The sequence below is a fragment of the Narcine bancroftii genome, chromosome 1 (assembly GCF_036971445.1).
Source record: "Narcine bancroftii isolate sNarBan1 chromosome 1, sNarBan1.hap1, whole genome shotgun sequence".
In the NCBI taxonomy this organism is placed as follows: Eukaryota; Metazoa; Chordata; class Chondrichthyes; order Torpediniformes; family Narcinidae; genus Narcine; species Narcine bancroftii.
Window position 1 is genome coordinate 471,281,196 of NC_091469.1, and position 25,293 is coordinate 471,306,488.

The following is a 25,293-nucleotide window of genomic DNA, read 5'->3' on the forward strand; positions in this document are numbered from 1 at the left end:
GGCGTCATTGGCCCCGACCCTGATAGGATGTGTCCCCTGTTTGAGCCTTCCCTCCCTGGAACCTCAAAGGCTTTGAAGAGATGCCTGGGGTTTTTCTCATATTACGCCCAGTGGGTACCTCAACGCTGACAAGGTTTGTCCCCTCCTAAAGGCCACCACTTTCCCCCATTTGGCTGAAGCCCAGACAGCTTTTAATTACCTCCGGTTACATTGTGAAAGCCACCATCCATGCTCTAGACGAAAATGTACCTTTCCAAATGGAAAGTGATGCTCTGGATGTCGCCCTGGCCGCTACTCTCAATCAGGTGGACAGGCCAGTTGCCTTTTTCTCATGGACGCTTCAAAGCCACGAGCTCTGGAACCCGTCTGTGGAAAAGGAGGCTCAGGTCATTGTAGAAGCAATAAGGCAATGGAGGCGCTACCTGGCTAGTAGAAGATTTATGCTCCTCACGGACCAGTGATCTATTGCATTAGTGTTCAGCCACACCAAGAGGAGCAAATCAAGAATGACAAAACTCTCCACCTCCAGTTTTGACATCGCCTACCGGCCAGGGGCCCTTAACGACACTCCAGATGTCTTGTCCAGGGGATGCTGTGCCTCCGCACACACCGGTCAACTGCGGACCAAGCACAATTGCCATCCAGGGGCCATCTGCAAGACTCATTTTGCCAAGGCCTGCAATTTGCCCAACTCAATACAAGATGTCAAGGAAATGACCAGGTCATGCCAGGTCTGTGCTGAGTGCAAGTCATACATTTTTCACCCTGCAAAAGCGCACTTGATTACATCATCCAGGCCCTTTGAACGGCCCTTCAAGGGACCTCTCCCCTCCACGAATGCCAACACCTACTTTCTCTCAGTCATCGACGAGTGCTCCCGCTTCCCGTTCGCCATCCCGTACCCAGACATGTCCACATCATCCGTTAGGAAGGCCCTAGACTATTTTCTCTCTGTTTGGGTATCCCGGCTATATTCATAATGACCGGGGCTCAGCCTTCATGAGTGATGAGTTGCGTCAGTACCTGCTGGTGAGGGGCATTACATTCAGCAGGACTACCAGCTACAACCCCTGGGGGAACAGGCAGGTTGAAAAGAGAATGTCATGATCTGGAAGGCTGTCAAACTTGCCCTGAAATAAAAAGGCTTTCCTGACTCGTGCTAGGAGGATGTCCTCCCCATCGTGCTCCACTCATTTCGGTCGCTACTCTGCACTGCGACCAATGCTACTCTTCATGAGCTCCTGTTTACATTCGACAGAAGGTCGGCATCAGGGACTACACTCTCGCCTGGCTCACTGGTCCTGGTCCGGTCCTTCTCAAGAAGCACGTGAGGAAAAGCAAGACTGACCCCCTAATGGAAAGGGTAAAACTGCTCCATGCAAACCCCATGTACGCCTATGTGGAGTACCCGGATAGTAGGGAGGATACCGTCTCCATCAGGGACCTGGCATCCACTGGAACAGGGGATCCGTTGCCTCAGGTGCACCACGAGCTATTGAACTTTTTCTCTCCACCCCCGCTCAGGACCTTGGGAACCGGTTGAGGAGGAGAGTGAACCCTCCTCTATCATCGAATCGGAGCCCCAGCCCACCACCCATCCGTCACAGGTGGTCCAGGAGACACAAGGAGCCCAAGGCCGCCAGTGCTAAGGCACTCCACCAGGATCTCCAGACCCACTGACTGCCTGAATCTGTAAATAGTATTGTAAATATTTCTCTTCTGTGTCTATTACCAGCTTCTGATCCTTGTTCTCTTCATCCACAGACCCTTAATTCTAATGGAAGGGGTGAATATAGTGAACTTGGATTCATTAGAAGTGTCCTGTATTGATGACTGGTCCCGCCTCCTGGCCCCTCCTCCAAGGGTTTCCTGTCTAAACCCTGAACCCCTCTGAAGCCTATTTATGAACCCTACCTGTCTTATAAGCAAATAAAAGCATTAGTTCTCCTTCCAGTTGAGTGTGGGCTTTAATCTACACCTCAATGCCAAGTTGGCAAATGATACAGAAATAGGTGGAGTAGCAGGTAGTCTCGAGCAGTGGTTTTCAACCTTTTTCTTTCCACGCAACAAAGTTAGCAACTTGACTTTATTAAAAAATACACGTCTTGTATAGAAATGTGATCCATCCAGTCATTAAAATCTTTGTCGTACATGATTCGAAGTTGAAACTTTATCAAGTTATTATGTAAAAACATTAATTATTCAGAATCTGGGGAAATAAAAATTCAAACTAAGAGGGTGCTACCAGAGCTGCCGCTGGTGCAAACCTGGAAGAGTTGGGAGAGAAGATGTCCTCCTGCCTTGTCCTAATGCCTATCCATCCAAGCATTAAACACCCTGTTAGAGGAGCTGATGGTGTTTTTTAAATCCTGCAATCTCTGGGTATGTGCCCAAGATGGTGGCGTACCACAAGGAAGAAGTGGTCCAGTATAGTGCACCAGAAACAGGGAGAACACCCCCTGTTGAGCAGAAGAAGAAGAAAAAGATGATCCTACATGATGGTGACCATGGCAGTGGACCAGCGAGGGGCTTAGCAGCTGAAGGACCCAGTCAGGCTGTGGACAGTTGGCGGGTTGTAGTCGAATGACTGCAAGGAGACCTCACGAAGGGGCCTCAGGTGCTGAAAGCTCCTGATTGTTTTGGATCTGGAGTTTGGGTTGCCGATAATTTGAACTGGAGTCTGTGTTACAAAAAGCTACAGAAACGGAGGCGAATCCTCGGGCTCTCAGTGTCTGTGAAGGGACTCTCTTGCTTCTCTTTTTCCTATTGAATGGGATGTCGGGCAATGCTCATGGTGACTCTTTCTTTGCCTTACGACAGAGAAAAGTTGAAGTATATTGTGTATATTACATTTTTAATATACTATACATAATAATAAGGATCTTTTGAACCTTTTTGATATTTTTGTTTCTGGTCTGTATTTGGACAATAGGCATGAGAGCCAGGACATGATTAAATAGTTGCGACAGAGCAACGAATCATGAAACAGCTTGTTCTTTTAAGCTCGATGGATGTTGAAAGAGTATGCAAGCCACATTGCACATAGATCAAGTTGAACTGGAAATACAAAGGGGTATTCCAGGTTGATGACTCGATGGTATTTGTTGGGCTGATAAGGATGGCTGTGTGCCAGTTTGCAAAGACTCTTATCAAGAAAGAATTCCCATTTTTAAGTCTTGTACTTTCTGTAAGGTAACAAACAAGACAAATTGATACAAAGGTTCAAGGAGATGGCTTCTGTTTTTAACTATAAATCTTGGTCAGCAAAAATTACCAAAGAACCGCAAGGTGAAGGAAATAAATGATTTTTCAAGTTAAACCAAGGAATCGGGAGAAAATGATAATGCCCAGTTGGTTAACTGGATAGCTGAGCCATAAGGAACATTGATGAATAGATTTGATGCCTTTTATGTTCAAGATTCAGTGGTGGAATTTTAGTGACTAAGTATGCAGAAAATAGGGTGGCATTCCCAACTCTAAACTACTTCATTGTGGAATGACATGAAATGACAAATTGAAGTTCTCTTCCAAAACATGGCCAATTAATCCCTGTTCTTATATTGAAAATAAGGAGGTAAAAGGAACAAATATTAAATAACATGACATACCAATGAGTCATAGAATCAACAGAGTGGAAACAGACCCTTCAGCCCACATGCCCATGCCAACAAGTGTCCCACCTCCACTCTTCCCACCTGCCTGCATGTGACCCATATCCCTCTAAACCTATCCAGTCCAGTTTGTTTCTTTTTCTTAACTATTACAGTATTGCAGGGGGCACGGATGGCGAAGCAGTTTGCGCAACATCTTTACAGCGCCAGCAATCAGAACCGGAACTGGGTTCGAATCCCGTGCTGCCTGTAAGGAGTTTGTATGTTCTCCCCATGTCTGCATGGGTTTTCTCTGAGGGCTCTGGTTTCTTTCCACCCTTTAAAAATGAACCGGGGTGCAGGTTAATGGGGTGTAAATTGGACAGCATGGACTTGTAGGACTGAATTGCTGTGCTGTATGTCTAAATTTAAAAAGAATAAAAAATTAATTCCCTTAACCACCTCGGCTGGAAGCCTGATCCATCCTCCCACCACACAGCCATCCTTATCAGTCCAACAAATACCACTGAGTCATCAACCTGGAATACCTCTTTGTATTTCCAATTCAACTTGATCCATGTGCAGTGCGGCTTGCATATTCTTTCATGATTCATGATTCGTTGCTCTGTCACAACTATTTGATCATGTGCAAAAAAAAAAAAAGTTACCCCTCAGGTTCCTGTTAAATCTCTCCCTCCTCACCTTAAACCTATGTCCTCTCATTACTGTTTCTCTTACTCTGGGCAAAAGGCTCTCTGTGTTCATCCAATCTGTTCCTCTTGTGATTCTGTATATCTCTGTGAGATCACCCCTCATCCTCCTGCACTCTTAAGAATAAGGCGGTAGCCTGTTCAACCTCTCCCTATTACCTCAGCCCCCCCCCCCCTCCCCCAAGTCCTGGCAACATCCTTGTAAATCTTCTCCACCCCCTCTCCAGCTTGGCAACATCTCTCCTCTAGTACAGTGACCAAAAGCTGAACACTGTACTCCAGGCCTAACCAATGTTTTATATAACATGACCACCCAACTTCTCTACTCAAAACTCTGACTGATGATGGCCAATGTGCTGAAAACCTTTCTGACCACCCTATCTACCTGTAACTCCACTTTCAGGGTATAATGTACCTAAACTCCCAGATCCCCCTGCACTCCTAGACCCCCTACCATTCATTGTGTAGGTCCTATCCATGTTAGACCTCCAAAAAAATGCAACACCTTGCATTTGTTTGCGATGAATTCATCAACTTGCCCCACTGGCCATCAATCCTGCTGCCCTCTTTGGCAACTATTGCCATTATTGAGAATACCAGTTACGTTAATGTTCTCTGCAAACTTGCTGGTCATGCCATTCATGTTTTCATCTAAATCATTGCTACAGATGACAAACAGCAATGGGCCCAGCACTGAACCCCCATGGCACACCACTAGTCACAGGCCTCCAGTTCAAAAAACAACCTTCCATCATTACCTTCTGCTTTCTACCATGAAGCCAATTTTCTCTCAATGCTGATGTCTCACCTTGGATACCATGCGATCTAACCATAAAGAGCAGCCTTCCATGTGGAACCTTATTGAATGTCTTGCTGAAATCCATATATACAATGTCTACAGCTCTGCCCTTGTTGACTTACTTTAATAATATTATCACTAACATGCTGAATCTATTGAATACATTCAATGTTATTTTTGAGGTGAATAAAACTTCAAAGGGTCAGTGCTGTCTCCACTCCATCCTCAACATTCATTGGAATGACTTCATCACCAACATCAAAGTACTTGAGCTGGCAGAGTCTGACAGCATCGAATCCATGCTGCTGAAGACCCAACTGCGCTGGATGGGTCACGTCTCCAGAATGGAGGACCATCGCCTTCCCAAGCTCGTGTTCTATGGCGAGCTCTCCACTGGCCACCGAGACAGAGGTGCACCAAAGAAGAGGCCTAAAGAAATCTCTTGGTGCCTGCCACATTGACCACCGCCAGTGGGCTGATCTCGCCTCCAACCGTGCATCTTGGTGCCTCACAGTTCGGCGGGCAGCAACCTCCTTTGAAGAAGACCGCAGAGCCCACCTCACTGACAAAAGACAAAGGAGGAAAAACCCAACACCCAACCCCAACCAACCAATTTTCCCTTGTAACCGTGCCTGCCTGTCCGGCATCGGACTTGTCAGTCACCAACGAGCCTGCAGCAGACCTGGACATACCCTTCCATAAATCTTCGTCCGCGAAGCCAAGCCAAAGAAGAAAGAAGAATAAGAACATAATATGTAGGCCATGCAACTCATTGGTAGATAGAGTAACACAGGATGGAAATGGGCATTTTCCACATCAATCATTGATGTCATTGATTCTACATTCTGAACAATTCTGAGATTCTACCTCTGCCCTCATTTGTACATGAGGGGAATTTACGGTGGCCATTTAATGTATGATCCATAATTTTGGGATGTAGGACTCGTGGCTAGAAACTAGACCCGTTGAGGAAATCCACCTAGTCAGGGGGAGAATGTGCAAAATTCAGACAGAGAGCACCAGAGATCAGGAAAGAAGCCAGGTCGCTGGAGCTGTGAGACAGCAGTTCTACAAGTTCTGCTAAGGTGCCTTTTTGAGCTATCTCACCGATCTCGAGAGGATTACAGCTGATCTGATCTTTGAACTTATCTACCTGATGCTCATAACCTTTGATTTGCATTGAAATCCAAAAATCTCCCTGTGTTGACCTTGAATTTAATGACTTGGCATTCACAAGTTGCTGTGGTAGATGTGTTTCTATCAATCCACTGAGTCTTTACCTTCTAACCTTTTGTGTGCCTGGATACCATTTGCTCTTTAGAAATCCAAATACAGCATGCTCCAACCATCCTCAGAGCTCTTGGTTGCAAAAGACAAATTTCCCTTTTATAACACCATGTTACTTTTGTGTAATAAATAAATATATAGATAACTAAAAATAAGTAAGTAAATAAATAAATGGACAGATAAAGAATACGAAATAATTGCTTTCTAAGTGCTCAGATACTGTTTCATAAATAATTGATTCCTGCATTTCCTTTTGTTAGACTTGTTTGTCGTTCTCTTTCCTTTTTTTCTATCATCTCGCTTTGTTTTTCCAACTTGTTAAATCTTTCCATCAAAACTTTCCACCAAGCTCAAAAGAGAGTCTTAACATCTCTAAGCTGATCACTTAACAGATTTCAACCTCGTGTTTTGTAATTTGCAAATTTGTAATACAAATTTATCCTAGAATAAGTTGCTGTCCTACATTCCTGTTTCAGTGAAATACATTTATTTGTAAAGTTATCAAATAGAAATTCTGTGCATGGACTTTGATCAATGGGTGAATGATGACTTTTTTTCCCCCTGATGATATCTTTGAAACCTTTATCATTCAAATTGTGCTATAATGTTTACCTCACCTGGATATATTGAAATATTAATCTTTTCCCCAGTTTTGTACATTCTGACAAATTTGAAGAAATATATGTTAATTAAATTGATGAGTTCCACTTTCAATGTAGTTGGTGCTGCCCTTCCACTCAGCGCCTAATTTATGCAGAGAAATTTTGAGATGTTTGAAAATATTTGTTTTCTGTATGGCTATATGACTTTTTCGTCAACCAAGATTTTTAAAAAATAATTTTGTGAAAGTTGAGGGAAGTTCATCAACAAAAAGGGACTTGCTTTTGAGCTTGCTTTAACTCATCAGAAGTGAGATCTTAATTTCTTTTTGTTCCTTTTTTCAACATAAAATGGTGTATGATTTCAAATAGATGGATTACCACGTCACCTGTTTTTCGTACTGAAGTGTGAAGCACACAAGAAACATGAAAGGAGAATGAGAAATACAAAAATGCAGCTGATAAAATATGGATTTATTGAATGCTAAATGTTTCAAGATAATGAACTTTTGCATTGTGACACACAAGCATCAAAGCAACTTCTTTGGTGTTTGTTGCAGCATGAAGTGCATTGAATTTGCCACTCCTGAAGTGTACAAGGTCACATACAGTGTAAATACCTTTTTTGTGTCTGATTTAGTAAATAGTCAGCTTGTTGGTGGCTGGTTACCAGTAAATACTTTAATCTGTTGAAAGGATCCTTGCTCTTAAGTGCAATGAAGTACCTTTTAATTCATATGGTTTCTTATATTTCCACACTTTCGAAAAAAGATAAATCATTTTTCTTTTTCTTTTGATCCTGTCTAATAACTTGTTATCAGTGAGTTTTTAAACAATTCATCAGATTTCCTACTATTAGTGAAGTTTACTTTCCCCATTGAAAGTATTTCAAATTACAATAGCATTGAAAAATTGAGGCATAGCTTTGCATGGGTTTTTCCTCTTATTTTCTGTCCTGTCCAATAAAATCACGAGGGATGTGGATAAAGTGAATGTTCACAATCTTATTCTCAGGGTAGGCGATTCTAGAATTAGAGGACATTGGTTCAAGGCAATGGCTCTAAAGCAGTGGGCCATGGCCCACTTGTGAGCCTTGGCATTTTTTTCCATGTGGGTCTTTAAAAATCTTAAATAAAATACTTTAAATTAGATAATTTGGATTGAAATTTCTTACAGAGCTGCCTTTAACTTAAAAATGTTGCTCAGTCATTGCCATTAGTGGGTCGTGGCATGTTAGGCTGGAAGACAGGTGGGCCTTAGACCAGTAAAGATTAAAAGGACAGAGATTGAAGATCCAAGATGGTGGTGAGGGTGATCCAAGAGCTCCCTGAGGAAAAGATAATAAAGGATAGATATAAGAATATCCCCTAAAATAATAAGACCCCAAAAGAAGGAAAACAACCAGAAATACAAATGGAAGAAAGTGTGAAAGGAAAATTAAAAAAATGGGAAAAAGAACAAAGAATCAGGATGGAAGAAAAGACTCACCATGTGGTAGAGATGGAGAGGCTGACCGTAGACCTAATAAGATGGAAGTGGCAGTGACGGCTGAGCCCCAGAGCTTCCCACGAGAAGAAAATTCACCCGGGAGGGAGTGAGAGGATGGCCCTATAAGGATGGATCGCGAGGGGCCAGGGGCAGGCCGCAACCAAGGCAAGGGAGTGCTGTTGGACGCAGGAGATTCGGGGATCCAAGGTCGGGAGATCTGAGCCAAGGCGGAGTTGGCAGCGACGCTAGCGGCGGTAGAGAGAAGGACCACGTGGAATGGAAGAAAAAGTAAAGTTGAAAACAAGAACTTACCTGGTAAGGCCATTCCAACCAACAGGCACAAAGAGGTCAGGTCCGAGGTGTCGTAGCGCGTTCGAGGCATTGGGCCTGGAGGACTCCTGGAGCTGTGCGGCCAGAAGGTAATTGATGGGAAAGTAATGTGGTGGGGCGACCTGAAATCAGAAAGCAATGTGTGGAGTAGGAGGAAGAGGAAGAACAAGCGAGTAAAAGAAGGACATTACAGGGAGATGAAAGACAGATAAAGGGTGCAGAGGGCCTGATGCCCTTTGCCAGAGAATATTGTAGGCCATTGGCCAGATGAAAAAAATATTTGAAGACATTGGTGGCAGGGCAGGGGGCAATCAAATAAAAGTTGGATAACTTGACAGAAAGGGAATTGGAAACGGCGGAGAGAATTGAGAGGGTGGAAGAAAGATTAGATAAGAGTGAGAACAAAATGGATGTGTGGGAATGGGATAGGTAAGGAGTTGGGGTGGGGAAGGTTTTGTTCTAAGTACAGTGCTATTGAAGCACAGGAAGGAATTTGACCAGTTAAAAAGAGCCTTAAACAAAAAGGAATTGAGTTTACCATCTTTTCACCTGGCAATGCTGAAGATAGTAAGGGCAGGAGGGGGAAGAATTTTATTTTTAAAGAATGCAAGGGAGGCAATGGGCTTTGTAAGAACCCTGCCACCACTTCGGGATTAAATGTAAATAAGGGGGAAAGAGGGAATCAAATATTGTAATTATGATGAATATGAGGGGGGATTTTTTTTTCATAGTGTTAATGTTTAAAGATGAATGTATATTTTAAGAAAGAATTAATACAGGGAGCTCAAAGAAAGGGAGAGAGGTAAAGTGGTAGATGGGTACATTGGCACATTTCAAAATAACGGGGGATTGGCACAATAGCTTGGTTAAAGGTAAACTGGGAGGGGGAAAAGAGGAGGGGTGTTTTTTTTTGCTTTGTTCTGAATTGTGGGTGTTAGTTTTATTAATTTGTTTAGTTCTTGTTCGGAACACGGTCACCTTTGAGAACCAGGACAGAGGTTAAGTATCAGAGGATGAGAAGGGAGGGAAGGATATAATGGATAAGTAAATCAAATTCATGAGTTTCAATGTAAATGGGATGATTAAGAGAAAAAGAGTCTTGGTACACCTAAAAAAGATGCAGAAAGATATAGTGTTTTCACACCTTACAAAGCAAGAACATTTAAAGTTGAAGAGGTGGCGATGTCCTCCTTTCAATTCCAGAGCCAGGGGAGTGGTTATATTGATAGGGAAGAATGTTCCACTGATGGTCTAGGAAGTGGTGGCTGACTCGGTGAGGAGATTTGTGATGATGCACTGTCAAATATACTTGGAATCCTGGACAACAAAAAATTTATAGAGGACTTATTCTTGAAAGTATCCCAAGGGTGGGAGAATATTTTGATTGGAAGGGATTTTAATTTTTGTCTGGATGTGGTCATGGACAAATCAGCAAAGAAGATAACAAAGGCTAAGTCTACCCTAGCTGTTATGAATGAGCTAAATCTCATAGATGTCTAGAGAAGGCTAAATCTGAGAGAAAGGGATTACTCCTTTTACTTGAGACAACATGATTCCTACACCAGAATTGATTTATTTTTGGCATCAGCCCAATTGGAGGGTAGGATAATGGAGACAGGATACACAGCTTGACTACTGTCTGACCATTTACCCTTGACTCCATCTATTACAATAAACTGGCCTCGCTGTATAGATGGAGCCTGAATACGTTGCTGTTAGGAAGACCGGAATTTTGTACCTTTGTTAGAGCTCAGATGGAATTGTTCTGTGAGGAAAAACTGCCCCTCTATTGAAGATAACTTCCTAATATGGAACACATTGAAGACTTATTTTAGGGACCAGATAATTGGTTAATCCAAAAGCATTAAAAAGAGGCACAAGAAGGAGGTTAATGCTTTAGAACAGGAGATAGCTCAACTAGAAAAGGATTATCAAAGTGGGCACAGAAGAAAAACATAAGAATTTGGTGAATAGAAAGCTCAAATAAAATATGTTACAAACATATAAGTCAGAAAGTTGATTTTAAGATCTAGACAGCAGTATTATGAGCTGGGGAAAAGGGCCTACAAAGGCTTGCCTTAGCAGGTGAGGGCAGACGAGGCCTCAAGAACAATCAGTGGGTTTCAAACAGGGGAAGGTATGATCTCATATAAACCAAAATAGATAAATGAAACCTTTGGAAGGTTTTATAAGGAAGTGTATAAATCTGAGTTGGAGGTGATCTTACTAAAATGGATGATTTCTTGCTTTCATTGGAACCACCAAATTGGATCAGGAAGAGGAAGAGGGGTTCAGTGCCCCTTTCTGTAAAGGGGAGATTGCATGGACCCTGAGCTCTTTGCAGGCTGGTAAATCACCAGGGCAGGATGGTTTCCCCGCCGAATTTTATAGAGTTCAAAGATTTTTTAATGCCCTTTCTTATGAAGGTGGTGGATCAGGAAGTAGACGTGCATACCCCCCTGGAATCTTTGTCCACAGCAATCATCAAGGTGATTAAGGCAGGGCCCCATTGAATCCTGCTTGGATAGACCCATCATGTTATTAAACACAGATTTAATAAAAGTATTGGCTAATAGGTGGGAGAAACTAAAGAATCCAGACCAAGCTGGATTTGTAGAAAGGAGACAATGAGCAAACAACATAGCTAGATTGCTTAATATTGTACATTTGGCATAGTCGGGGTTAGATCCAGGAGAGCCATAGCTCTGGATGTGGAAAAGGCCTTTAACCTTTTGGAATGGGACTTTTTGTTCAAGGTTCTGGAGAAATTTAGATTGGGTCAAACATTTATTAATTGGGTGAGGAGACTTTACTGTAAACCCCAAGCATAACTTATAACATTGATGTCTTCAGTGTTTCTTTTGAGCAGGTCAAGGAGGCAGGGCTGTCCATTGACCCCAGCACTGTTTGTACTGGCAATTGAGTTGCTGTCAGAAGCCATTCGCCGGGATCCAGACATAATGGGGTTCAGGGTGGGCAGATGGAACACATTGGCACATTGCTGATGATGTGTTAGTATATTTGATAGACCCCCCACCTCCACGGGGGGATCATTGGCCAGGCCAAGGACCACATCGGAGGATTATGGGAAGGTCTTGGAGATAAAGTAAATCTGGTCAAAAGTGAGATTATGCCTTTGATGAATGGGGATTATGGACAATTCAACAGAGGCTGCAAGAAGGCATTAAATATCTGGGGTTAAAAGTGGACAAAGATTTGTGCAATTTATACAAACTTAATATATCCCTTTGCTCTGGAAGGTTGAGGAGGATCTTGCTAGATTCTACCCATAACACTGTTGGGCAGAGATAACTATGTCAGAATGAAGGTGATGCCAAAGCTCCTGTATCTTTTTCAATTTTTACCTATTTCGTTGCCCTAGGGCTCTTTTTAGATGGTTGACAAATGTGTCAAGACGTTCCTATAGAACAAAAAAGTGGCTAGAATCTCCATGGAAAAGTCGATGTGGGACTATAATATGGGGCTTTAAAATGATCTGCTTTCAAAAAAATATTACTGGACAACCCAGGCAAGATTTATCCCCCCCCCCCGGCACAAATTGGACTACATGTGGTGGGTATAAAGATAGCAGGAGAGTTTATATATAAATGGGAGACCATATTAATTTCAAAGGAAAAGGATAACCCATACTAAAGCATATGGAAAAGAATAAATCAATGTATTGGATTGAAGGTGGGATTGTCTCCAAAAATACCTTTGACCCAGAATAGCTTAATGCCCTTGACTCTGGATAATAAAATCCTGGACACCTGGTTGGCACCAGGTATCAGGTGTATCGAGGATTGTTACAAGCGAAGGCAGCTCATGTCATTCAAGTAGTTGAGGAACAAATATGATTTGTCTAATGGAACATTCTTCTATTATCTACAAATAAGATTTTTCTTAAGGGAAAAATTGGGACCATCAATGACCCTACCTAGATGTAGTAATGCGGAGATTCTAATTTGACAGGGGAATGTGTGTAAATTTATCTCTAAGAGGTATTACGTATTCTAAAGTGAGGGCTCGAAGCCGGGCTTATACAGGTCAAGGGAGAGATGGGAGTTGGACTTGGGCATAACAATGGACAGTGGTGGCAAGACCTGTGTCTGGGCAGTGTGACTGGAGTCATCAATGCCAGATGCAGGATGGTGCGATACAATTTCTTGCACCAGTTGTACCTCACACCGCAAAAATTACACAAATCAAAGCCTAAAATTTCAGAAATGTGTTTTAGGTGTGGTGTGGAAGTTGGAACTTTTTTCCACTCCACCTGGCTATGTACAAAGGTAAGATTTTTCTGGGAAGACTTGGGGACATTCTAAAACAAATTACAAAAGTAGATTTTCCACAGTATCCAGAAGAGTACCTTCTGGGGACATGAGTTTTAGAATGTCCAAATACCAAATTTTGTTTATGATGGTCGCCTTGGCGGTAGCCAGGAAGTGTATGGAGGTTTTGTGGAAGTCCGACTCCCAACTAAATACCACAGGATGGAATATGGAAATGCAGAGTTGCGTTCCTATGGAGAAAATCACATACAATCTAAGGAAGAAACATAACACATTCGTTAAAGTGGTACACTTATTTTGAAATATATGGCACACAGATTGATTAGTAGTTGGGGGGGGGGTCCTTAGAAATGGGGGTACTGTAGCAATCCATCCCAACAGTGAAATAAATGTGATCAAAGAAGTTGGACATGGTGCAGGCGATGAGTTTCTTTCAGTTTCGTTTTGAATTTCTTTTCTTTCTTTTTAATTTAATCGACTGAACTTTCAGTTGTATGAGGGTGGGGAGCTGGGGTGGGGGGGGGGAAATAAATATAGACTCTGTATGTTTAAAAATAGATTAGATGGTTTGAATTTTGTGAGTCTATGAAAATTAAAATATTCAAAAAAAATGAGGGCAGAGATTTAAGAGGGTTCTGAGGGTCAACCTTTTCACTTAGCAGAGACTCCATATTTGGAACGAGCTCTCAGAATCACTTACAATTATGATGTTCAAAAGTAATTTGGACAGATGTATGGATAGGGAGGGATATGGCAAAATGCAGGCAAATGGGTCTGGCCCAGAATGCCATAGTGATCAACAGGGATGAGTTGTGCTGGAACTGCATGATGAAGGCTGGATAAATGGAATAATAATTTTGGTGATAATAATAACGAGGTAAACGAGATAGACAACAGACTCGCCAAGGCAAATAGCGCCTTTGGAAGACGACACAAAAGAGTCTGGAAAAACAACCAACTGGAAAACCTCACAAAGATAAGCGTATACAGAGCCGTTGTCATACCCACACTCCTGTTCGGCTCCGAATCATGGGTCCTCTACCGGCATCACCTACAGTTCCTAGAACGTTTCCACCAGCGTTGTCTCCGCTCCATCCTCAACATTCATTGGAGCGACTTCATCCCTAACATCGAAGTACTCGAGATGGCAGAGGCCGACAGCATCGAGTCCACGCAGCTGAAGATCCAGCTGCGCTGGGTGGGTCACGTCTCCAGAATGGAGGACCATCGCCTTCCCAAGATCGTGTTATATGGCGAGCTCTCCACTGGCCACTGTGACAGAGGTGCACCAAAGAAGAGGTACAAGGACTGCCAAAAGAAATCTCTTGGTGTCTACCACATTGACCATCGCCAGTGGGCTGATATCGCCTCAAACCGTACATCTTGGCGCCTCACAGTTCGGCGGGCAGGAACCTCCTTTGAAGAAGACCGCAGAGCCCACCTCACTGACAAAAGACAAAGGAGGAAAAACCCAACACTCAACCCCAACCAACCAATTTTCCCCTGCAACCGCTGCAACCGTGTCTGCCTGTCCCGCATCGGACTTGTCAGCCACAAACGAGCCTGCAGCTGACGTGGACATTTACCCCCTCTATAAATCTTCGTTCGCGAAGCCAAGCCAAAGAAGAAATTATTAATATGGAAAAAAGATTGTAATCCTGCATGGAAGAGAAGGGGAAGTCTGACGAACTGAATTGCTCTGACAGAAGGCCATCCTTTTATTCAATGATTTACTTCCATGAGTTATTCAAGCAAGGATGGGTTGGAGTGAATGAACCAAGCCATCTGTCCATCAGGACCTACATCCATATAAATATAATTGAACCAATCAGTTACTCAAAGATACCTACATCCATATAAATATAATTGAACCAATCAGTTACTCAAAGATAAGTACATAGCTGACTCTCTGCATGACTCCTATTTGGATTTTAATTCTACATTTGTTAAATTCACACATTTACGAGGTGTTTTTCAAGTACAGGTACTTTCAGAGTTGCTGCAGCTGAAATTTTTGTTTTGGAGGTTATGAATCTGTGTATTTTTTAAATATTTGAGTGTTAAAATTTAATTTTTTGGGATGCTACTAATGGTGAATTTGTGAGTTGCCCATCCCTAAAGGTCCTCGAGAGGGTGGTGGAGAGCTTTTGTGATCTGTTTGTGTCTGCCTACTTTAAACCTCATTATTTGCTCTTAGTGATTCAGTGCAATTAAATGGCCACTTTAGTGAATAACTCAGCATCATTGGAATATTGCAATTGCACGCAGATTAGATTAAAGTTTCCTATTAAAGTGTGGGTCAATCGATTATGTGTAATATGAAAATCTAGTAGTTTTCAGCCCATTGCAGTTGGCACATTATTGTAATTTCCAGATTTCTTCAAGCAGATTACAAATTGTCAAATGCCAGTCGTAAGATAGAAACAATAATTTTTTTCTGGTTTAGCCTGTCTAATAGGATAGCATGTGCACAATAACATCTCTCATACGGTGGCTTGTAATCTTTTACAATTGTTTTACCATGTTATGATTGAACATAAACTGTGATATTCATAATCTAAACCCATCTATTGCCCTAGGGCTCTTTTTAGGTGGTCGACAAATGTGTCAGGACGTTCCTATGGAACAAAAAAGTGGCTAGAATCTCCATGGGAAAGTTGATGTGGGACTATAAGTTGCCCATCTATTTTTAGTCTTAAACATTCATAACAGTTTTTCATAATCATCATGTTTAATATTTATTATTAAATAAGGTCATTTTACATATTCAGTAAAATTTTTAAAATCTAAACTTTTCGCCCTTTGAGTTTATATTCTTTGACATAGCCTACGTAGAGATGTTGACTCTATCTTAAAATACTTATTAGAAGAAGCTTGAATGCACATTTTCTGTAGTAGTTACAATTCCCTCAAACTGGTGGGTTTAACCACAGTAACTTAGTGATCTGGCAAAAGCAGAAATGTCACACAAACTCGAAACTGGTAACACTTGAGACTGTTTTATTAAGATCCCATGCTCCTTTCTAGATGCAATAAATATATCATTATAAAGGGCACGTGGCCACAAATTTCTTGACTCAACAAAAACAAACGGATAAAATGAGGAACGTGGTGCAGAATTTAATCTGTGACAGAGAAAATAACTAAAAATGTCAATTCTGCAGACATGTTATTTAAAAAGAAGCCAACTGTTGGATGTGCAGGCCCTGTGGCATCATCTGAACAGCGAAAAGATCGTTTATTTCTTTGACAAGATGATCAGTTTACATAAAAAAGAAACAAAACTGATTCCTTTAATGTTCTGGAACACATGATTTTATATTTTCTATCTTTTAAATTCATAAAATCCCCCAATTCTGCTACAATCAATCATCCCAAAGCACGTACTTATTCATTTTGAATTAAGTTTTAAGAGTAAGGTAATGGACTTGTGTTAATGGACTTTCACCAAAGTATGTCTAAAATGCAGTACCTGGGCATTTGGATTTATTTCATGGGAGAAAAACTTTGTTTTTTCCTTTTCAGGAACTAGGCCTTGGTAAAGCCTCTCTGTCTGCATTTGGGTTTGTTGGTGCGGCGATTGAAATCCTCCTGATTTTGTATCCTTTTTTTCTTAAAACCAGCCATGTCTGTTAACAAGTATTATAAGCACTTTTCTGGGACAGTGGTATTTTACTAAGCGTTAGAGCTAGATAAACAGTGGTGAAGGCATGGGCCATGTTACTATGGAGACATGAGAGAAATTCTTTGTTATTTCCCATTCTAAGGAAGTGAAGGGGGTGGCAAAGGATAGGAATGAAATCCTTGCATTCCTCAACCTGCAGAAGTTCTTCTCCTTAATTCTCACAGCTATCTGATGGTGTCCTCTGTCGTCGGCTTCTATAGCCTCCGGTTCTTTGCAGCTCTCGCTCCCACAAAAGATGACACAACCATGACAAAGGTATGGTGGGCAGTGGTGATGTATTTGTGGCCCCTCTTGTAACCCGACAGCTGGCAGTTTTCCTCTGATAATTGCCTTTAATGGCTCATTTGCAACAGTCAATATTTGTTTTTGTGCTACATAAACACAAATGGGGAAGATTTTCATAAAACTAGGTAGTGGAGAAAAAGGATGTACTGTATTTGGTTTGGATAGTGACCATTCATTTGTAAATAGCTTGAGATGGAAAGACTTGTTAACTAGCTATAGAAATCCAGTGAAAGGACTTTTCCTCAAAGGAAACATCTGCTAATGAGTAACTTTAATTGAACTAATTGTATCTCTAATGTTAGCATGCAAGTCATAGAATTCAATTTATTTAGAGTTTCTACAGAAACTTGCTCTTCAAAGCACACCACTAAGATTGAAGATCTAAAAGTTTAAAAATACTAAGAGACAGATGGTGCCACCTCCTTATTTACATATATAAACTAGTGGTCTAAGGCTATTTTTCTACCATGAGCTCTGTAATGACATTGCAAAGATCTTCCTTTCTATTGTTTGAGTAGCTCAGAAAGTTTCAAAAAAGCATCAGAAGTTTGAAAAACATTCAAATATCCCAGTGCAGGTTAATATTATGCACGATAAGATTCAAATTAATGTTTAGAGTAAATTAAATCTCTTACTATAAGTCATTTTAACAAAGGGGATATTCAATCGTATACTTTGATTGAAAGGTGTTAATTGTTGCCGAATTTGATTTTTTTTCATGCCGGTGATTAAGGATGAAGAATACTCGGTTGACCGTTGCATGGAATTGTCCATGGTTTGGCTTTTTAAAAAAAAAACTGCAATAGATGGCTTTGCTGCATTTAACTACATCTTCCAATGCATGACACTCATTCAGACGACAGCATTTATCCTCAATTTGGGATGTTTTATCAAGAGCAAATAAAATATCTTGCGAAATCCTCAAATTAAACAAAATATATAAACTCGTTCATATTATGTTTGATTTTTGAAAATCCTTCACAATAAAGTTAACTCTTATAAGTTCTCCAAATTTTACAAGTCAGAAATGTAATGAGTTTATTTTAAATGGGATTTTGTCCCCCTGTCCAACAGATTATTGGAAATTGTGTTTCAATATTGGTTCTCAGCTCAGCATTACCCGTTATGTCAAGAACTTTGGGTAAGTTTTTTTTCCCACTATTCTTAAGACTAGTTTTTTATTACTGTACTCGGACTGTTGTTTGTCAGGAAATTGGACTGGCTTCAGGGCAGATGCTGTGTTGTAATATTAGAGTTGTATAGCATTTCTTTGCCACCATTACTAAGTGCACTGCCAAGTCTTTATGCAACTGGTGTTAAGAAGACAAGGAGGAAAGTTGAAAATGTCTTGTAGACTTCAGTGAGTTGTCATAACATTATTTCTGTGAATTGTTGAAATAATTAATTTGTTGGTGAGATGATAACGAGAGGACAAGAAAAAAAGAGTTAAAGGATGAATTATAAAATGCCTCATAATGCAGAACCAAAATGAATAACTCTTCCTTCCAACAATTAGAATTTCAAACAAATATGTCTCGAGGAAAAATAGATGCTTTGAAAAAGAGAAATGGCAGAGGAAAAGGGCAAGGATGAGATAGCGGGATTAAAAGAGGGTGGTCTGTGGAGAAAGTTCATGAATAAATTTCTTCTGTTTCTGTAAACCCTCTCTTAAACAACCCTGCCAACATTCAAATTTCCAACTAAGTTGAATAGGTCACACACAATTCGTTAAACATGGTGAACTTATTTCATAGAAGTTTTGTGTGGATCAATATTTGCCTTGCATGAATCATGGTTTATTATAGTTTCAAAGATATGTTCCACAAACACCTTAAGAGCACTTTAAGCTGTTCTGGTAACATCAAAAATAGAAATCTGTAGCATAGTACATGCCCTTTGGCCGGCCAATGTTGTGCCAACCTAATAACCTACACAAACAACTGCCTAGAATTTCCCACTCCATAATGCTCCATTTTTCTCAGTTCCATGTACCTATATAATAGTCTCATAAAATATCCTATTGTATCTGCCTTCACCACCATTGCCAGCATCGCATTTCATGTATCCACAACTTTCTGTGTGAAAAACTTGCTCCTTGCATCACCCTTATACTTTCTCCCAAGCACCTTAAGATGATTTCCCCCACCCACATTAGCTCTTTCAGCCCTGGGAAAAAGCCTCTGACCATCCACCTCTCATCATCCTGTATACCTCTATCAGGCCGCCCCTCATCCTCTGTTGCTCCAAGGAGAAAAGACCAAGTTCACTCAACCTATCCTCATCAGGCATGTCCTCCAATCCAGGCAGCATCCTAGTAAATCTCTTCTGCCTCCTCTCCATAGCATCCATATCTTTCCTGCAGTGAGGTGACCAGAACTGAATACAGTATTCCAAATTGGGTCAAGCTAAGGTGTAAATTCCTACAACATTTGCTTCACTGTTCTTGAACTTGATCCCATGGTTAATGAAGGTTAACATACCATACACCTTAACAACACTGTCAACCTGTGCAACGGCTTTGTGTGTTCTACAGACAGAGACCCCCAAAATCTCTCAAGCCCTTTTCACATTGGCTAACCAGTAGATTGGCTGTTCAATGAACCGGTTAAGGAAGCCATTTTTGCCTTTGACATTGGACCACTTTTAACCAGTTCTGTGTGTCCTTTCATACTCATCACAAGGCATCCCTGGGGAAAGGGGATTCTATCTTTCACTGGTGACATTTGAGTGACGCATCGAGCGATGGTGGACCTGCCCTAAATCTTGAACAATGTATTATGATCTTGTATTTAAACAAAACTAATCATGCCTAATGATAACATAATTAAGAGCCATTCATCCCCTGTTGTTGTGCTGACCTGTATAGACCATTATAATTTTATAAAAGACCATGGGAAAGTATAGCTGCACAATTTATAAAGGCCATGGGAAAGAGTGATGGCAGACCTGTCCTCCTTGAATTCCGTGCTATATGCACAGAGCACTCATGGAGGGGTTTCTTTGCTGCCAAAAAATTCTGGAATGTCAGATCCACCATCTCTCTCTTTCCCGCTGCTACTTTCCCACGGTTCTTTAGACATTTACAAAGATTTATATAGGTCAGCTTTAGTTTGTCCACGCTGCTCAGCATCCTCCCATTAGCATTACCTTCAAGTCTGACCCACTGAAACACTTTTCTGGGTTAAACTTTTATCTGACACTTCTCAGCCTAGTTCTGAATCTTATCAATGTTACGTCTTACAACTTTCCAGACTATCCAAAACACCACCAACCTGGGTCATCTGCCAACTTATTAACCCACCCTTCCTCTTCCTCATCCAGGTCATTTGTAAAAAACCACAAAGAGGAGGGCCCCCAGAACAGACCTCTGTGAAACCCTGCTGATCATTGACCTCCTTGCTTTCTGAACGAGCCTTGCACAGGGAACCTTATCAAATGCCTTCCTGAAATTTATATACACTACATCCACAACTCTACCTTCATCAATGTGCTTTTTAATGTCCTTAAAGTATTCAGTCAGGCACATGAGACATGACCTTCCCATGATGAAACCATGCTGACTATCCCCAATTAGATTTTACCCCTCTAAATGCTTGTAAATTTTGTCCCTCAGGATCCTCTCCAACAAATTTCCCACCACTGAAGCAAGACTCATTGGTCTGCAATTTCCTGGGTTATCCAGGGGAACAAAATACAGCCCTCCAATCCATTACTTCTCCTATCCCATGTGACACTGTGAAGATCATTGCCAGTGTTTCAGCAATCTCCTCCCTTGCTTCCCACTGAAGCCTTGAGTAAATCTCATCTGAACCTTATCTAATTTCATGCTTTTCAAAAGCTCGAATGTACCCTCTTCCTTCAAGCGCACCCTCTTCCTTCGAGCGCACCCTCTTCCTTCGAGCGCACCCTCTTCCTTCAAGCGCACCCTCTTCCTTCAAGCGCACCCTCTTCCTTCAAGCGCACCCTCTTCCTTCAACATTCAAGGAATGGCTTAAATCTGATCTTCTGGAATGTGAGCTTCAATCATATTAAGGACTTTGGAGCTGTGGTTTGCTTCTTACCACTAGCAAAGTTGCCAACCACTTTTCTCTCATTTTTGTCAAGGAAAGATATTTAAGAAACTGAATTGTAAGGTTGATGGGCCAAGTGGCAGCTTTCTGTGCCGTAATGATTATTGGATCACTTCCTCGTGGTGATTAATTGAACTCCATGTGTGTGGTATGAAGTTCAGCTGGGTCCTGATTCTCTTATTAAAAGAGAATTCATGAATGAGACCTGCGTTCTGCATTCCTCCCAAACAAAGTCAAAAATCTCCACACTGGTTGGAATTCAAAACCATTGGAAGCGTACCAACAATAAATATAATGACTATCTTGTACACTGTTGCTTCTTAGATTGCTCCCTTTTTCATTAACCGTCATTTCCCATCTACCATAATTAACAGGAATCACTTCTGTCCCATTTCTTGCATTTCTGGGTCTCTCTCACATTTCCCTCCCAACCACAGGTAGGGTTTTCTTTGTCTTCAGTTTTCACCCATTAGCCCCACATTCACAGATCATCTTTCATAATGTCCACCATCTTCTCTTGATTCCACCATCAGACACATCTTCCCATCTCCTTTGTGAAGGACATATTCCCTCTCCACCATCCACTTAGATGACACAGCTAGTGTCATTCAGTCTTGTTCTCTCCACTCTTCCCCCACCCCCCCCAACCCCTGCAAAGCAAAATGTTTAATTATAAGCATTTCCTCATTCTGATGCCATCTCATTAAATTGAAATATTAACTCTTTAGTTATCTACAGATTTTGCCTGATCTGTTGAGTATTTCTGTTTTTGCCTTATGACAAGTTCATTTCGTTGAGCAGGCCTCTTAAATTGTGAATGGAAATTTTTAAATAATGTGTACCAGTAATAATACCAATAGGAATCATTGAACACTGGCTCATGCTTGTTGTAGGCCATGGAAGCAGCCCTTTAGCCCAGTTCATCAATTTGCCCATCTGAGCTTGTCCCATTTTCCTTCAATTGGTCCATTATCAGTTGTCTAATCAGTTCCTACCATGTGACACTCCAATACCTTTTAAATATGGTAGTTGTACTTGCCTCTGACAATTCCTCTGGTATCTCATTCCACATATGCACTACCCTCTATGCAAGTTGCCCCTTGGGTCTTTTTTCAATTCCATCACCCCACCACCCCACCTGTAGCCTATGAGCTCCAGCTTTATTTTGGGGAAAAGACTGTAACTCTTTATCTTATCTATACCCCTCATAATTTTGTACATCTCACTGAGGTCACCCCAGAGAAAAAAGTCATCGCCTATTTCCATAATTCATGCACTCACAGAAGCCCTCATTCATCTACCTGCTAAAGAAGATTGGTTAAGATTCCTCACAAGTCAGTCTACTCCTGACCTCAGTGCAACATTGGTACCTTTCTTCAGTCATAAGGTCAGAAGTAGGATTGTTTGCTGATAACTGAACAACGTTCAGCACCATTTGCAACTCTTCAGATAATTAAATCATCCACATCCAAATGTAGCAAGACATGGACCATAGCTGTGCCTGGGCTAATGGTGGTCAGTAACATGAGTGCAAGTCATGTTCCAGCCAGTGACTATATCCAACAAGAGAAAATCCTGCTATCACCTCCTGAAGTAACTCACCTCCTAACTCTCAAAATATTTTAACCATCTAAAGGTTCTAGTAAGTGGTGTGATGGAAAACTCTCCACTTATTTGAGTGTGTGTACTGTAGCAACAGTTTGTAACATCTAGCATCTCACCAAAGCCCTCTTAGACAGTACCTTCTAAATCCATGACTTTTACCAGCTGGAGGGAGAAGCATGACAACAGCACCACCTGGAAGTCAGCCTGCAAAGCACGCATTATACTGATTTGAAAATGTAAAGTTTTTCCATTCCTTCACTGTTACTGGGTCAAAATCATGGAACTCTCAAGTAAAACATGAAAGTCTGCAGACACTGCAGTTGAACTAAAAACACAATAGTGGAGAAATTCAGCAAAGATAAAAATACATTACTGATGTTTTGGCCTTGAGCCCTTCAAGGTATTGAACAATGTCGGCAGGGATCCGAATAAAAGGGTGGGATGGGGGGAGATGTGGGGTCAAAAAGCTACAAACTCTGGGCCTCTGTGCCCTACTTTCCAAATAGATCCTTGATTTCATCATCGGAAGACCACAGTTAGTATGAATTGGAAACAATGTCTCCTCCTCACTGATTATCAACACAGGTGCACCCAAAGATGCACTGTTCTACTCATTATTCACCCATTGGCCAGGCACAATTCTAATGCCATCTACAAGTTTGCCGATGACACTACAGTTGATGGTAAAATCACAGACGGCAATGAGGAAGCGTACAGGAGGGAGATAGATCAGCTTGTTGAATGGTGTAATGACAACAATCTCGTGCTCAAAGTCAGCAAAATCAAGGGCATAACTGTGAACTTCAGAAGGAAGTCAGGGAACATGACCCAGCTTCATCGAGGGCTCTGTATTGGAGAGGGTCAAACTTCAAATTCCTGGGTGTCAACATCTCCAAGGATCTGTCCTGGAGCCTCCACATTGAGGCAGTCACAAAGAAGGCTCACCAGTGGCTATGTCAGGTGTCTGAGGAAATTCGCTATGTCACTGAAGACTCTAGTAAACTTCTACAGGTGTACTGTGGAGAGCATTCTGGCTGGTTGCATCACTGCCTGATATGGAGGAGCCAACTCTCAAAACAAGAGTAAACTCCAAAGGGTGGTTAACTTGATCTGAGACATCACTGGCACTGGATTTCACTCCATTGAGGACATCTCCATGAGGCACCGACTTCAAAAAGCAGCTTCTATCCTCAAAGACCCTCACCAGCCATGCTATGCTCTCTTCACTCTGCTTCCCTGGGGGAGAAAGGTGCAGGAGCCTAAGGACGAGCACTCAATGGCACAAGGGCACCTTCCCGGCTGCCATCAAATTCCTGAATGATCAATGAACCAAAGACTCTGCCTTATTTTCGTGCACTGTTATAATTGTTTTAATAGTAATGCTGTAAGTTGGTTGTAATATGAATGATGCTGCAGCAAACACTGAATTTCATGACTTGTTCATAACAATAAATTCTGATTCTGAAAGGCAGGAGGTAATAGGTGGAGAAGGGAGGGGGACACAGCAGGAAGCAAGGGGTGGAGGGATGTCTGGATGAATAGAGAGGGAAAGGAGTGGAGATATGATTGGGGGAAGGGAAGAGAGGGGGAAAGGAGAGCAGGCTAGCAGAAACTGGAAAAGTAGCTGTTAATGCCATCCAGCTGGAGAATGCCAAGATGGAAAATCAGATGTTGTTCCTCCAATTTATGGGTGCTCTTGGTGGGACAGGACATGAGGCCATGGACAGATGTGAGTTTGGGAGTATGGAACTCCTGAACAGCATTGTGGGTATGCCCACTCCTCAAGAACTGGAGCTTGCTACCACCTTCTTGAGGGCAATTAAAGAATTAAATTTTGATTAAACTCATAAAGTCCACATCCCTTGAATGATAATGAAAGTATCTGTCCCAGGCATCTGAGCAATATAAAGGCATATAGGAAATTTTCTAAAACAAGATAATATAGATTTAACAACAGAAAAGGATTCTCATCTTCGAGTGGCACCAGTTGGCTTCATTGCCTGTCCTCTCCTTTTCCTAACTTCAAAAATTTCTTTATACTGACTATGCAAGAAAAACACCCTGGCCTTTATATAAAACATTGGCCAGTCACCTTGTAAACCAAAATACATCTGTGGAAAATGCATCTTTGCATTTTTAAATATAAATTTAGATTAAAGCCCACAAGCCCACGCCGCTCATTACACCCAATTAACCTACAACCCCTGGTATGTTTGGCAGAGCCCCTGGGAAAAACTTGCGTAAATAGGGGGAGGATTTACAAACTCCTTACAGACAAGGCAGGATTTGAATCCTGATCTCAATCATTGCCGCTATTATGGCGTGTGCTATCTGCTTCACTAACTGTGCTGCCCTTTGTGAACATTAAATATATTTAGTTCCATGTAAGCTTCAACATATAAACTACCTTTTCAGGAGTTTACTCAACCAAACCATTAAAAAGTGTGTTGCACGTTATGATCTGTCATCAGTCGTCTTCAATGCTGCTCTCTCCTGGTTTGATGTTGAAAATTGCCCACATGAACAAACTTAATTCTGGTGGAATACACTGGT

The 25,293-nt window shown here is 41.5% G+C and overlaps 1 protein-coding gene across 20 annotated transcripts in view; it reads left to right on the forward strand.

Moving 5' to 3' along the window:
• Positions 1 to 25,293, forward strand: part of lmbr1 (limb development membrane protein 1) — a 305,384-nt gene that overhangs the window by 231,252 nt on the left and 48,839 nt on the right. For 19 of the 20 annotated variants that reach the window (XM_069914759.1, XM_069914763.1, XM_069914760.1 and 16 more), the window contains 3 exons: positions 16,621 to 16,694; positions 16,945 to 17,035; positions 18,140 to 18,206. In XM_069914759.1, coding sequence (XP_069770860.1) covers positions 16,621 to 16,694; positions 16,945 to 17,035; positions 18,140 to 18,206 — 232 coding nt within the window. The remainder of the gene's footprint in view (positions 1 to 16,620; positions 16,695 to 16,944; positions 17,036 to 18,139; positions 18,207 to 25,293) is intronic. The other variant, XM_069914758.1, reaches the window with a different exon arrangement.